Raw genomic sequence first — 15,200 nt, 5'->3', positions numbered from 1 at the left:
TTTCTTTTTGCAGTGACATATTCGATGCCATGTTCCCTGTCACACACATCGCAGGAGAAACAGTCATACAACAGGGTAATTCTTCCTGTCATTTGTTTGCTAGAGCCTTTTAGTTCACATCTCTCCATTTGAGATTTCACCCTCTTTGCTTAATGGGAAGACCAGTCATATTCCAAAGGCCTCCAAGTGTGCAGCCTTATGATAAGTTCATGGATTCAAGACTCTTGCTGCACATGCAGAGAACCCCACTCTGATGGATTCCATGGTTTCCAAGTGCTACAGTTAAATGTAGACAAACATCAAATTAAAATGTTCATTCCTTAACTGAAGATAGTCAGGAAGTAAACCCCAGCTCAGGATGCATAAGGGTGGCACAGGCAAGCTGAGAGTAATTAGAGATGGAAAATATTTTTATGGTTGTTGGGAATATTCAACACCTCATTGTGCTGTATCAGAGTTATCACACTTGGCAACTTACCTGCGTGCCTGCAGCACGTCAGGGAGGACTTCATTACCCTCAGGCTATATTAAAACCTCTTGAGTGTTTATCCTGAATGAATATTGAATCAATCAAAAGAGATAAATTAATGCAATTGAAAGGTATTAATAGCAAGAAACCATAGCGATACTTTGATTTGTGAAGGCAAATAAGCAAGGATGTTTCAGAAAATTAATCTCTCTCTAAGTAATCTGGTGTACAAACCTGTGCAAATATGTACAGGATTAAATGCAGGGACAGGAAGTTATTGAATAGCTTGGCAGTCCTTCAGGAAACAATCACCTTTTGTATTTTGCTTCCAGGTGATGAGGGAGACAACTTCTATGTGATTGACCAAGGCGAGGTGGATGTAAGTATGCTCTTGCAGTATAATATTTATTTTGAAGCTGCAGAATAAAATTGTGTGCTTTGGCAGAGGGCTTGAGCCAGCCACGTGCTGTGGGTCTGTCTCCTTTCTTCTTGAACTAGATTTCACAGGATGGGTTTCATTACTTTGCTTTTGTTGTGTTAAGTTATTTGTTCATAGTTTTAAATTTGGCATGTGTTACATCCTAGCTTATTTGTCCATTCCAAGCAGGAAATCAAAACCAAGCAAATGACATTATCTGCAGAGCCCTAACCACACCTGGAGGTGTGCAGTGTTTGGCAGAGCAGGCCACCATGCTGGAATGCACCTGAGGGTACATAATGAAAATATTTTCTTTAATCAGTTAGCTTAGCTCATGTGTTGTTTGTTTTTGTTTTGTTTTTTTTTCCAGAAATTGAGATACAGCCTCAGGCAGTGAGTTTCATCTTAGAAACCTTAATTTGCTTTTAAAATTACGTCCAAATATAAGAACAATGCAGCATATTAATAAAGCAAGGATTATTATAAGTGTAAAGTGATCTGTTAGACCACAAAATGTTTACAGGAGTATGCAGTGGTTTAATCAGCAAGTCTTTGAAAAGAAGCTTCTTTCTGAACCTGCCTTCCAAATCATAAATTATTCACCTCCTATCATTTCTCTCCTGTATGAAACTCACCCTTTTGCAGTTTTGCTGCAAGCATGTCTCCACAGTAGCTGGGTAGGACAGACTTTCTCATTAGCAACTTTACTCTTCCAATGCCCACATGAGTTTGGTTTGGCATATTTAAAGAAGAAGGTGATTTATTTTAAATCCAGGCAGGAGGCACGGAGTTATTTTAGTGAAAGTTATTTTCTTTTAGCACTCTGTTTGTGTCAGGAGACCATCTAATTGGTATTGTTGGGAATTGAGAAACCTCACAAGCTGCCTCTGCCTCTGGAAGTTGCTCCTCAGGAAATCCGTCTGACTCACTGTTCCTATCAGACAGCCCTCTCAACAGCAAACACTGCCACATCCACGGGGCCAGAAAATAAAAGGGCAATATTTATAGAACAGTGTTAAAATTTAGTTTTAAAATAATTGCCTTGGGACCGATAGGGAGCTAAATGAGTTCACTGGCTTTGAACCAGACCCGCAAACACGCAAATGCTCATGCTGGAGTTATTGATTAATCCTCTCTAAAAATCATTTGTCCTCTCTCAACACCTTTAGGAAAGCTTGCTTCAGTGTTCAGCTCAGGGATAGTGGGGGGCTGAATGGCATCAGATAACAGTTTGCAAAAGCCTTGCAATTAATTGCAAAAGAGTTAATGTTCTATATGCACATATTGCTCTTAAAGAGCAGTGACAAGGAAGGGTTTCACTGAGTAGATTGTAACTTTGATTTCATAAGCATCGTCATTCCCTACTCCCCTATAGCTGCTAGGACAGATTACAATGGACATATCCACCACAATGTCATCCTGATACTTACCAGAGACAGGTACAGACACCACCTGTGGGACAAATACTTCCTAAAAAGACCTAAATATGTAATTTGGACTGTGCTTGTCCAGTGACCAGTGCAGCCCCTGACCATCTGTACCAAACTCTTCTGTGACCATCTCTCACGCTGCCCCGCCTCAGCCCTCCCCAAGGAGCCTCCTGATGCACCTTTCCACTGCTCCCCATCTGCTCAGCTTGGTTCTTTCTCCTTCCTAAGCTTCTCCTAAAACTTCAGCCAAAACACCCCCGGGATTCCAGTGCAAGGTGCTGTGCAGGGCAGGAGGCACAGGCTGGAAGTTCCCTGCATTACCTGGGAAGCTGCAGAAGGTGGTCCTGTCAGCATTCAGAAACACATAATCACAGGATGATTATATGCAGGTGCTTTTATTGAAGAGCTCTGGGTGTCAGGGGTACAACCCCAAATCTGACTCCAACAAGGGTTCAGGATGAACATGTTTTTATATTCTATCGTTATAGAACTTTCATGTTAATTATTAAACTTATATTGTTCTATTGTATACATAAACTTCATTCAAGCATGGGCTCCTCGTGACCCCCCCTTAAACTTCTAACATAGTTTCTCATGATTCTTCCTACCATTAAACAATAATTATATTTAATTACTAAACAATCATCACGGCTTACAATCATATCATTGATCATATACTGCTTAACGCAGGTGCAATTTCACATGATCTGACAAACACAAAGCCTAACATTTTCAGAGTCTATTTTTAACATTTATCCAGGACCCCACTAAGCCTAGCTTCTTTCTAATTCCCCGAATTTTATGATTTTAAAACCTTTTACTATCAATCCCAGGTTCAACAGGGAAGCTGCAGGGAGGGGATCCCAGTTTCAATGGGGAAGCTGCAGGAAGGTGATCCCAGCTTCCCCCTGAGAGCAAAGTCTGTTCCAGGGCAGCAGGGCAGGATGAGCTGCTCCTGTGTAGGGCAGCATCTCCCAGAGCCCCTGGGCAGGCACCATCACCCTGTACTGGTGCTCCCCAGAAGAGTTCTGCCACTTCCTGGGCAGAACTGCAGGAATCCTTGCTGTCTGAGGAAACCCCAGGCCACGAGTAAGAGAGCTGCTGTTCATTTAAGCCTTGCCAGAGACTTTTTTGGCGTGCTTCCATGCTTCTCCAAGAAAGAAAAGTGACTTGGAGTGGAGACAATTGACCCTGGGACTCGGAGCCTCGAGCCATTTTCTGCCTGGTTCAGCTGGTGCTGGCACGTGCACAGAGGTTTAACCCCTGGCCAGGGTCTCTGCTGCCATTCCCTGATCTGCTTGGGAGTGGCAGGAATGGTGGATTCAAGGAGAAATATACTCTGGAATCATTGTGTTTGATAGGCACCCTGGTTTTCCATGCACAGATATAAAGGAGGTTGCCAAGTGTCATCATTAAATCCCTACCCGTGGAAGAAAGTCATGACAAAACGGAAAAAAAACCCCAATAAAATCTATCAACCAAGCAACCAAAACCAAACAGACACCACCAACAAAGTGAGAATAACAAAATCAATGTGTGGTGTTTTGAGTTTAAAAAGCTGCAGCATGTAAAAGTAATTTTTGTTCGAGTTTTGGCACAGGCACCCCACAGACTAAGCAAGAACTTTCTAAAATTTTCCCTTACAAAATAATCTGAGTCAAATTAGAAGCATCATAAAATATTTTTTTAATAGAATAGCACTTCATTCTCAACTCTTTCATTTTCTTAGAGTATAAACAAGCCCTGTTGTCACAGAACAAAATATCTGTACATTTTCTTCTGTGGGCCAAGGGAAGGGCACAAATTTTCATAGGTAAAAGAAGATTTTATAATGAGGAAGAGGTCGGCTTGGAAAACATTGGGTTTTCCTCTCTTCTACTGTATCCTACAAACCAGGTACACTTTCACCAAAGCTGCATTATTGCATTTTCACAGTTTTCCTCCTTAGCACATCAGGGTTGAGGAGAATTTCATCTCCTGACTGTCCCTGCAGATGGGTACGAGGCAGATGGTGGCACAAACTTTGAAGTCTTAGAGGTCACTTGTCTGCTGGAAGCTTTCCTGCTCAGACAAGTGGGAACGAGTGCCAAAAAGGAGCTGGCAGAACTTAAATTATAGTTTCCAGTAAAGATGTTGAAAGTACCTGCTAAAATATGACTTGCAAAAATCTCTAATCCATATTTCTAAGTATAAAGTGACTTCCTGTTTGTTATTTTAATCTCACAACCTCACATTTTTTTACTTTAAAAAGAACCATAGGCTGCCCTTTTCGAACAGATGTATTTTTTTTTTAGACTCAGCAACTTCCTATTCTATTTAATGTCACAGCAACTTTTTCTACAGGCATTCTCAGGTTTTCTTCTTGTAAGACAACAGCAGTCAAGCTGTACTATTGGTGAAAATCAAAATGAAAAAACTTTTCAGTGTTTTGTTCTTTAATTTCTGTATTTACTGTATAAATCTCTATGCGAAGCTATACATGAATATTGTGGACAATAGATAAAATTATTTCTTGATTGTAGATCAAATCTTCCTGGACCCATTATTTGTATATACAAACTGTCTAATTTGTGTATACAAAGATGAAAATTACACAGTGTTTTATGTGAGAATACTGTTGGATTTTAAAACTAGCTATATTTAATGGTTAGATTCCATAGATTGCCTCTAGTTTAAATTCTTTCATCATCAATGATTTTTCTAATATTGGAAGGTTGCCTTTTGAAATTTGAAGCAGAACATTTTAATGTTTGGAGTTTTTCAACTTGAAATTTTAAGGATTCTTAAGGCACTCTCCAAGTTCATGTGTTCAAATTCAAACTTAGAAATAAAACACTGTCTTTGAGAAATCTACCCACATAAAAATACCCTTCATGTCTAAGGCTTGTTCATTTTTCCAAGAATAAATAAAACCCATCTTCATTTTTAGAGGACAAATAGTGAGGCTTGACAAGACACAAAGCACAAATTATTACAAACAGATACAAGGGAGAGGATTTAAGACAAGAATTACCATGCCTGGAACAAATTAGATTGTCCACACAGATCACAAAGTGGCAGCACAAAAAAAAAAGAAATTAAAAAATGCTAGAAGTTAACTTGAAATCAGCAATACAGAATTAAAGGAAATATAAATTCACTCCAGTGAAGCTCAGAGATAGATGTTCCTATCCTGCCTGCAAGGTAAAATGCTCATGGCAAGGTTCCTTTCTGCATCTCCAGAGAAAGAACATGAAGGTGAGGGAGGCCCAGATTAATTCCTGTGGCACTGAACGTTGTATGACTCTGCAAATTCTCCCACAGCTGGTGCCCAGGGATATCACAGCCCATTTGCCTCCTAAAAATATAAAGAAATGAACCAAATTATGTGATTCTCAAGCCCCCAGAAACTGCGGTGTTCATATTAGATGATGGAAATCAATAGAAAAAAGTAGAAATATAGTATAGAAATAAAGTGCTTTTGCTCTGTGAAAAGTAGATGGTCCCTGATGGCTTGGTCATATTTGGGCATCTGCACTTCCACTTTTTCTCTTCAGCTGCATGAAAGAATGTTCCAGCTGTTATGGATCTGTGACTGGCAGGTCAAGTGACAATTAGGAATAATTCATTTATGCACTCACCACTTTGGTGAGAGTTCACAAATGCCTAAAACTGGCTCAGCCAAAACCTCAGCCCAGCATTTTTTTAGGATAAATAGGGAGATCATCTGAGCTGCTGCCATATAAAATCGACTTTCATAAGCTGTTCTGAGCCTAAAATAGCTCTGCTTCCCACACCTTACAAACAGAACTTCTTTCCTTTCCACTCCTTTTAAAAAAATCTATTTTAAAGGGATTTATAGAGCAGCTGAACTCTGTTAAAGGGCAGGATGGCTTTGTAGTGTGCCATCAATGCACTTTAACTCCGTCACAAACACAGAAGTTGAGTGTTGACTTAGGCCTTTGCAGAGAATGAAGTCCAATGGTTTTGCTTCTAGAAAACAACTTATCCTCAAACTGTTTTCTTGTTCAGAGACTGATATTCGAAATGACATTTTATTGGGGCAGTGAGTGCTGGGCCCAATGACTGTCAGATCGGTGATTTGGTTTCACCTCAGAGCACTTTAAACCTGACACCCTCAGGGTGGAGGAATGACCATTTGCATGAAGTGTTTAAGGCGAGATGTCAAACGTGTTTTGTACAGTCTTGTCAAGCAGGACAGCAAAATTAAAGGAGTTTTAGAGCAGTTCAGTAGCAGCCTCTCTAAATAACAACTGTGCAACATTTAATGTCCATCCTTCACTTGCTCAGTCTTGAGTTTTACCATAATTTCCCTCTCTGGGCTGCAGTCACATCCTGCACACTGCTTTAGCAAGAAATGTCACCATGTTGCTTAAAAAATATGTGTTGGAATAAGTTTATTTTCCTGCTTATAATTCAGACCCTTCTGCAGCAACAAAATCTGTGTTGTTCAGAAGAGCATGTACTCTACACATACACATGTATTTTTGGTGTGCTGAAAAAGAGTCAAGGGTACCATGTCAGTTGGCACTCAGGATGTGATCCAAAACCCATTGGAATTTAGATTTTCCCCACCATCCCTGAGACTTTTTACTGAGAACACATGGATTACTGTAATGTGGCAAACCCAGTGACCCCATCCAGTGAAATTCCCACAGAAGGAGGGTGTCCCTACAGTCAAATATGCATCTGGGCAAATTTTGCAATGAACCAATAGAGTTTAGAAATGCTCATACATTCTCACTATGTTACAAGCCTTTCAGAATCCTCATTTTATTCATCCATTTCTCCTGCTTGTCTCACAAAAAAAAGAAAGAAACCACAGAATTACCCTCTCATTTCACCAGGAAACTGCTTGGGTTTGCCTGACTTTTTTAAAACTTCTTTTTTTGCTTTCATTTTTTCATCATGGGGAGAATCAAAAGTAGATTCGATGTTCTGTGAGATTTTCTTTCTGCGGCGAGTGTGAAAGTTTGAAAGGGAAGGCTGTTGCTGTTCTCTTGTGTGATATTCTCCTGGGTGACATTCATCCTGTCATGGTGATGAAATGAAGCTTTAGCTTTTGTGGCTTCAGCTTTTTCTTGGCAGTCTGCAACCACCTGCCTGTTTGGGATTATTTTTACCCTTTATTTTTAAGCCCCTTGATGTTCCAGGAGCACCAGGAGCCACCACATTGCCTGGAGTTCAGCTGCTCCTTTTCAGCTGATGCCCAAGAGGTCTCTTGATCAGCTGAACTGCTTCGTGGCCCCATCCATCTCCCACTGAACCAGCATTTCACTGGCCTCAGTGGGAGCTGGAGCAAATCTTAATTGAATATTGTGAAGATAAATTGGGATTGATTCCAGCTGTATTTTGTATTATGTCTTTTCATCATGAAACGAAGATGGAATTAAAATTAATACTGACAGGTTGTTGAGTTTTGACCCCAGTTCATTTATTTTGGTCACCATCTTTTCTCATGCCCAGCTTGAGCACAGCTCTAATTCATGCATTTTTTAAAAACTGCTAGTTTATTACTCACTAATTGGTGTCAGGTTATGGTCTTTGCCTCTGTAAAACTTTTCTGCTTAAGATGAGAATATCTGCCTTTTTTTTCACATTATTTTTCTTCACAGAACTTCCAAGCAAATGAAATGAATACTGGTTGATTTCCACACCTCTAATTCATTCATTTTTTTAAAAACTGCTGGTTTATTACTCACTAATTGATATCAGGTTATGATCTTTGCCTCTGCAATGCTTTTCTGCTTAAGATGAGAATACCTGCCTCTTTTTTACATATTATTTTTCTTCACAGAACTTCCAAGCAAATTAAATGAATGCTGGTTGGTTTCTGCCTGTTACTGATCTATAACAGGTTGGGGTATATTTAAGTAAATGCACCCAGCCTTTCCTGCCCTCCCCTCCAAACTCACAGGCACAGTGACAGAGTTGAAAGGTTTTTGTGTAGTTTATAGCAAGCTGCAGAATGCACAGCCCACAGCAGCCTTTGCATGCACTCTTTTGGCTCTTGAGCAGCATTGTTCATGAATAAATAGTGAGGAAAAAGCTGCCCACAGAAAACACCTGCATGAGTCCCCTTCCTCCAGGGAAGATGTCACATAGCACTCAAGTGCAGGAATTCTTAAATTAAACATCATCCAGGACAAATATAGCAATAGTGGTATCAATCCATACCATGTTCCAAGAGGATATAGTACCTAAATAGGATGTGGGTCAAATTCTGCTTCCTGAATTCTCTAGAGCTGATGTTAAAGGGTCATTCTGCTTGGAGCTTCTCAAGTCCAAAGCCCTTAGTCATATTCACTAAGGGACATCTGTATAGTTACATTTAAATGGGTTTTGGAGGCACTAGGCTTAGGGAAGAAAAGAAAAAAAGTTCCTTTTCAAAAGATATTTCCTTGTTTTGACTGTTTTTCATTTCATGGCCATGGCACATTTCAGTAATCCTCATTACACATATCAACAAACCTCCTTCCTTTCAAGTCTGACAGTGTTAATAAAAAGCCAAAGTTGTGACAGTTCTGCTTGCTGACTGCCTGAGCCTTGAACACAAGGGGGAAAACATGATGCCAGCTAACCATGGGAGCTGAAAACCCAGAGAGTAAATAAAGTCATTGTACTGAAGCAAGACAACTTGAAATTCTGTCCACAGAGCAGGTTGTTCCCCTCTTTGGGGACCAACTGTCGGAAGCGTCGTGCTCTTGTTTTCCTTGTGTGTCCCCAACATTGACAATTAAAAAGGAAATTGCTAACAGCCTTTTAGGCAGTGAGGAGGAGAACTCCAGCTCTGCTTTTGATTCTTCTGTCTTGTGCTGTGGTAGGTTTATGTCAACGGGGAGTGGGTGACCAGCATTGGGGAAGGAGGCAGCTTCGGGGAGCTGGCGCTCATCTACGGAACGCCCCGCGCTGCCACCGTCAAGGCCAAGACAGACCTGAAGCTCTGGGGCATCGACAGAGACAGCTACAGACGCATCCTGATGGTGAGCTCATGGGGAGGGCTTCCTTGTGGAGTGGGCATTTTGTGCTTTCTTTTGCAGCTCTGTGCTCAGAGTGCTCTGGTGCTTCCACGTGAAAGGCAGCGGACATGGCGAAATCACCGAGTAGCTGAATGAAGGGAGCTGAAAGAAAAGGGGACAGGATTCAGCAGAAAGGAGCTGAGTCAGAAATGCAATTGAGAAACATTATGCATAACTGTTCTGTGAATGAAAACCTCAGGAGGCCTCTGTTACCCACCAAAGCTATGCAAATCCTCTCCTTATCGTCAGCCTGGAAATATCTCTCAGCAGCACCCCTTGCCTGTGAAGTCTTTGTCTGATCTTGTATTACATTCCTCAAGGCAGGTGATAGAAAGTAAATCCAGCTCCACTAAAATAATAAAAAGGCTTGTTTGGACTGTGCCCTCCATCTTTGTTAGCCAGCACCCAGCCACACATACCATGGGGTTGTAGCTGCTAATGATTCATTGCTCTGCTCCTTTCAAACTCCCTCATCCCTGCAGCAAAGCTCTGCAGACCTTTGTGGCACCTGGGGCGTGTGCTAGCTTATGGATTTGCTGTTGGTTCTTCTGTGGTGAGTTTATAATGGAAACTTTGACAGATAATTAACTTCAGCAAAGTCATAACTCTTTTATGAGTTTGTTTCCAATGTCCATGTGCATATCTTCCTTGTCTGTAAAATATTCCTTTCTTTTTGATAATTAACAGACATTACTCTGTGTAAAGCTTATTTCTCAATAGAACTTGCCTTTCAAAGCTGCATTGTTCCATTCTGATCTGAAGGAAGTGACACTGTGCTCTCAGACTAACAATTTTGAGATCATCTGTATTTCCAGTGGGTGTTACAGAAAACAGAAAAGCCAGCAAAGGAACTGAGTAGATTTTACCCTTAAATGATTAATTCTTAAGCAGCAGGGTAAAAGCGATCTTTGTTTACCCTGTGTGATGGCTGTTGGGTGTCTGCATGAGCACTGCTGCTTTTCACTCCCTATTTCATGGGCTGAGTTCAGTGTCACATAAACAAACATCACACTGGCATGTAGGAGAGTACAGCTGATGGAAATTTATTCTACCCCAAAATATTCTGCCTGATGGCCCCAAGAAAAATTGAGGAATAATTATGAAAAGTGTTTTGTCCTCTCTCTTGTGGGTAAGCAGGATGAATAGTTTTGAAAGGTTCCCAGTGCAGGCAAGAAGGCAGAGGTACTTCTAAAACTCAGAGCAGGAGAATTTCTAAAGAGATGTGAGAGGCACACCCAGCTTATCTGTTCCGTGTCCTGCAAGGATGCAGTGGAGGGGTTTTGGGGTAACTGGTGTGATGAACCTGCAAGCTACAAGGAAGAATCCACAATTCAAAAGTAAAGGAATGTAGGAGGGAAATAAATGTCAGGACAAGGCTCATATTCCTTGGCTCTTTAAGCAAAGCTTTCTGCAGCTGCCTGTGAGTTTGTGTAAGGAATTGAAGGGACAGGTTCACAGGCTTTGCAGCCTGGAGGTGATTTCAGTGCTGGTGTTGATGGAACCAGAGGTACCTAAAACCACCCAGCCCTATGAGCTGTCAAGGTTGGTCATGTGTCCATTATCACCTGATAGCACACTTCAGGAGATGAATATTTGATGCAGAGACAGGACTCTGCTAAAAGGATTTAAAGTCCCAAGTGGGAAAGACTGTGTTTTTAATGCTGGTTTGGTCATACATACAAGCTGAATATTATGGTTGTACTTCTGTTTGATTCTAGTAGTGCTAAGTGCTTTTCCAATTAATTTACATGTTCTCTGGACCAGTGCCTGCTGCACCTTACCTAGCAAGCTCAGTTTCTGCAGTCAATGAGCCCTTTTGATTAACATGGATATATTTCACTCCCTCTCTTGCTTCTTGTGTTTTTTTCACAGTTGAGGCCACTAAAAATTGATGTTCTGTTGCACTGTGTTAGATACCCAGACAGCATTATTAGTGCTGAGATGGGAAACATTTCTTGGTAAATTATTTGCTGCAGGTGTAGAAAATGTCCAATTTTAAATGCAGCCCATGGTGAATGCAATTTTCCCATCCACACTGAATGAATCCTGTCACTTTCCCATTTATTTGTAGGTGCAGGGTGATAACTTTGTTGCTGTAGGTGAAATGAGACACCTGTCTTTGAGCAGTCATGTGAGGGCAGGTTGCAGTGGCTCTCTGCACATTTCCTCAAGCCTAAGAATTAATTACATCATGTTTCAGTGGCTGCATCTCATACCTGGAGCTGACTCCACCATTATGGGGCTGCTTTTGCTGTGCTCAGTTCAAGTGTTGTAGTGGCTGCCTCTCAACTCCCAAATACATGGTTTCCTCCCATTTAGCCTCTAACTGGGTATTTTGAATGTATAAATACTTCTGTCTTTAAATAAGGTGGAGTAATTCTTAGGGTACCTTTTGAAAATGTATAATTTAAGATGGTTTCAAAATATGGGAGCAAGTGGGTTTCTCTTTTCTTATTTTCTGTTTGCAAATCCTTTTGTCCAAGGAATAAATGACCTTTTTCTGCCAAAGATTTTTGCTGTAGTCAGATAAAGCCCCTCCATAGCCCCAGATAGTTATTTCTCTTGTCTGCATTCCTTCCCTGCCATGACCAGCCCCGTGTTTTCTCAGTCAAGTGTTGAAATTTTATTCAAGTTGTAAATATTTATTTGCAAATCATGCCTTCAGATCCACACTTGCCAAAAAGATTTTATCCTGTCATGAGACACTTGACTCTCCACCTCCTTTCTCCTTGCAGGCTCTATTTTGGTCCTTTGCTTTGCATTTAATAATTTCTTGGTTTTATTTCTGCTTAGTGCCATTTTCCCCACTTACGTGTCTCATTGATCCTGACTGGTTTATGATATGAATAAAATGTATCTCAGGAGGTTTGCAGTTTGGGGTTTCCTTTTTATGGATGGACAAAGCCTGATGCAGAAGGTTCCTGCTGGCTTTTTGTTACACTTGTCATCCATTTATTACTTAGCCTGTCCCAGAGGAAGTTTGTCGAAACAGATACATTTCTTTATATTTCATTGTCTCAGCTTAGGTACCCTGATGGCTTCAAGGTCACATTCAAGTTTGTTTTAGCAGCTGTGATGATTGTAAATGTTGGGATGGGTCTTTTTGTCAGAATGTGCGGTGAAACTGCAATCCTTGACAAAGTATTACACCATGAAATTCATTGTATTAGGTGGGGTACAGAAAACCTACTTCAACACGTTCCCTCTGTGGTGCACTCACAAATTATCTGTCCATCTGTGTGTTCCTCTTATTTCATAGAATCATCTCTGCTGGGCTACATACCTTTCACTCTGCTGCAAATTCTTTTATGTATATGTTCTCTGTGTGTGTGCACACGGGCACAGACACACACACTTGGGGATATATTCAACATTTATTTACTTACATTCTTCTGGGAGAGAGCAGATGATTTTTTTCCTGCCATAGGCTTCTCATGGAATTCAGTTGCTGCCCTCTTCTTTGCAATTTGGATTCGAGAGCATCACGGAATGGGGAACATCCCAGGGTAGTACAATATTTGTATTCTAAATATAGCAAATACCACAAATACCAGAGAAGCAAATGTCTCTATCCCAACATCAGATTGATCCCCTAGACAATTCAGTTCCCAGACTGAGAAAATCTGAAGTATTAATTTCTTGCAATTTCTTCTTGAGGAGGACTTGATCCAGGATAATTTAACTACTCTCTAGTTTCCATGGTCCAAGGTACCTGGCTCTGAGAGTGGAGCTGTGTGGGATTCAATACCTTTGGCCTATTTGGCAAACTGCTCACAGAAAGTGAGTTATAACATTGGTTTGTAAGTTGTGACAAATCAAGGATTTGTTATACTTCATTTTATTCATGCAATTTGGGTTTCTTCTACTGTGTTTTTACAGCTTTGAACCCAAGAATAAATTCTTTAACAAGCGGGGGTTTTTTTTCAGCTGAGATAAAATAAAGTCAGGAGGATTTTGGGTTGCCATAAAATGTAGGTTGTGTGGTGGCCAAAGCATAAAGCAACTCCAAGGGCTGCAATCCACCTGACATCTGTGGCACAGAGCACCAGGACCGTGTGGGCTGCTTGGTGTCCATGGCCAGAATGCACAGGGGCTCGCTCTTTCTTTCATTAGTGGGAATGGACACCCAAAGCATCATTCAGGAACGGCTTAACCAGGGATTAAATGGGGCTGTGCAGTCCTGAAGTCCATTCTGGCACCTCCTGCCAGGATAACTCTCTCTTTGAAACTTGAGTCGTGCTTTGCCTCTCAGTAGACATTTGTTTGGCTTCTTACCGAAGGTGGGGATTTCCAGGAAGGACTCAATCAGCTCCACCTGAAAAAAATGAATTGGAAACAAGACACAAAGAGTGCTGGAGGGACAAAGAAAGATTGGACTGAAGGAATGAGAAGAAAAACTGGAATAAAACAGGGAAAGGGCAGTTGGAAATGAGATGAAACAGATGTGGAATAGGAACTCAAGGACCTGTTACAGTCTCTGGGCCATTCATTTCCCTCAGCCTGTGTGTTGCTTAAGCTAAGCCTAGGGTTTGCAACATTAAATGGTCCTAAAAATGGCTTTGAGGCCTTTTCTGTGTGGATTTGAGGAATGAGAGTGATCTTGTTTCTCCTTGGGACTGTCTCAGGGAGGAGCACTGCAGCTTAGAATATTAACAAGGCTTTGTAGTTAATGGGAGCCACTGCCTTTGAGGAGATGAGCTTGTGCCTGACAGCTCAGAGCCAGGGAGAAAGTGAACAAAGGAGAAGGGGGAGAGGGAGAAGCAGCAACTATTGAAATAAGTTATTAATAGGATAGAAAAAAGCAGAATTAATAAAGACTTTTTAAAACATGCCATCAAGAACCTTGCCAGTGCAGAATTATTCATGTACATTTACTATTGTTTTTATCTGGCTTTAGCTGTAAGATTCCTCCTGCTTCCCTTGGGAAACTTTTCTGCGAGAGAATAATTCCTTCATTGGAAAACTTTTTTGATATTGATCTTAAATTAGATTTTCTTGATTTTCTCCCATTACTTTGAGTTATGTCAAGTTGTGCTGTACTGAATTGCCCTCTCTTTCTGTCACATATCTGTAGATAATTATCACTGTCTACTTAAAGCCCCTGCCACAGTGCATGCTAGCTATGAGGATGACATACCTATGATCCCAGTGCTCAGCCAACAAATACAGGCTGGATTTGTTTTGCTCCTTCCTTATCAGCTCTTCCTGAGTGTTTCAGCATTTCTTCAAGCTCTGTTGGATTTGGGAGCACATTTCTGGAGGAGAGGTACCGAGACAGAATGTGGCACACCAGGCGCCGTCACATCTGAGCCACGGAGATGGAGCCTCTAAACTTCATTCCTGGATGATATCTTTGCCTGTGCAGACCAAAATAGCCTTGGCTGTGTTCTTGTTGCAGTCTGATGCAGGTCTCACCTCCTGTCTGTGAATCTCTTTCAGCTTTACAACTTGCAGGTCTTCTCTATGTCAAACATCTCTGTTTTGGATTTTTTAAAATTAGTTATATTTTCCAATTCGATGCTCATACTATTATTTTCTAGTACCATTTCTAACATCTCCATGTCCCTTTTTGTTATTTTCCTGTTCTGGTGAACTTTCAGCATCTCATAGTCTGTAAATGTTGGTACTGTCTTAATTGCTGCTGCTTCTGGGAGCGCCATGAAAATATTGCATGAGGACAGACCCAGCACATGTGCCAGGGAATGCACAGGTTGGCACCTCTGCAGAGGGCACCTGAAGGGTAGGAGAGGAGATTGTGATGCTGTTCATAGCCCTGGCCTCAGCAATTTGGGTAAAGCAACTAAAGAAAAGTGTAAAAAGGACATCAGAAGTCAGAGGTGATGCTATGCCTGGAAGGTGGTGAG

The 15,200-nt window shown here is 41.1% G+C and overlaps 1 protein-coding gene across 2 annotated transcripts in view; it reads left to right on the top strand.

Moving 5' to 3' along the window:
• The window catches only part of PRKAR1B (protein kinase cAMP-dependent type I regulatory subunit beta), a 94,330-nt gene that overhangs the window by 53,160 nt on the left and 25,970 nt on the right, over window positions 1–15,200 (top strand). For both annotated transcript variants that reach the window (XM_064726124.1, XM_064726123.1), the window contains exons 5-7: window positions 14–75; window positions 802–848; window positions 9,142–9,300. In XM_064726124.1, coding sequence (XP_064582194.1) covers window positions 14–75; window positions 802–848; window positions 9,142–9,300 — 268 coding nt within the window. The remainder of the gene's footprint in view (window positions 1–13; window positions 76–801; window positions 849–9,141; window positions 9,301–15,200) is intronic.

Source organism: Zonotrichia leucophrys, chromosome 14, assembly GCF_028769735.1.
Source record: "Zonotrichia leucophrys gambelii isolate GWCS_2022_RI chromosome 14, RI_Zleu_2.0, whole genome shotgun sequence".
Taxonomy (NCBI): Eukaryota; Metazoa; Chordata; class Aves; order Passeriformes; family Passerellidae; genus Zonotrichia; species Zonotrichia leucophrys.
This window is presented reverse-complemented; position numbering and strand designations above follow the sequence as displayed.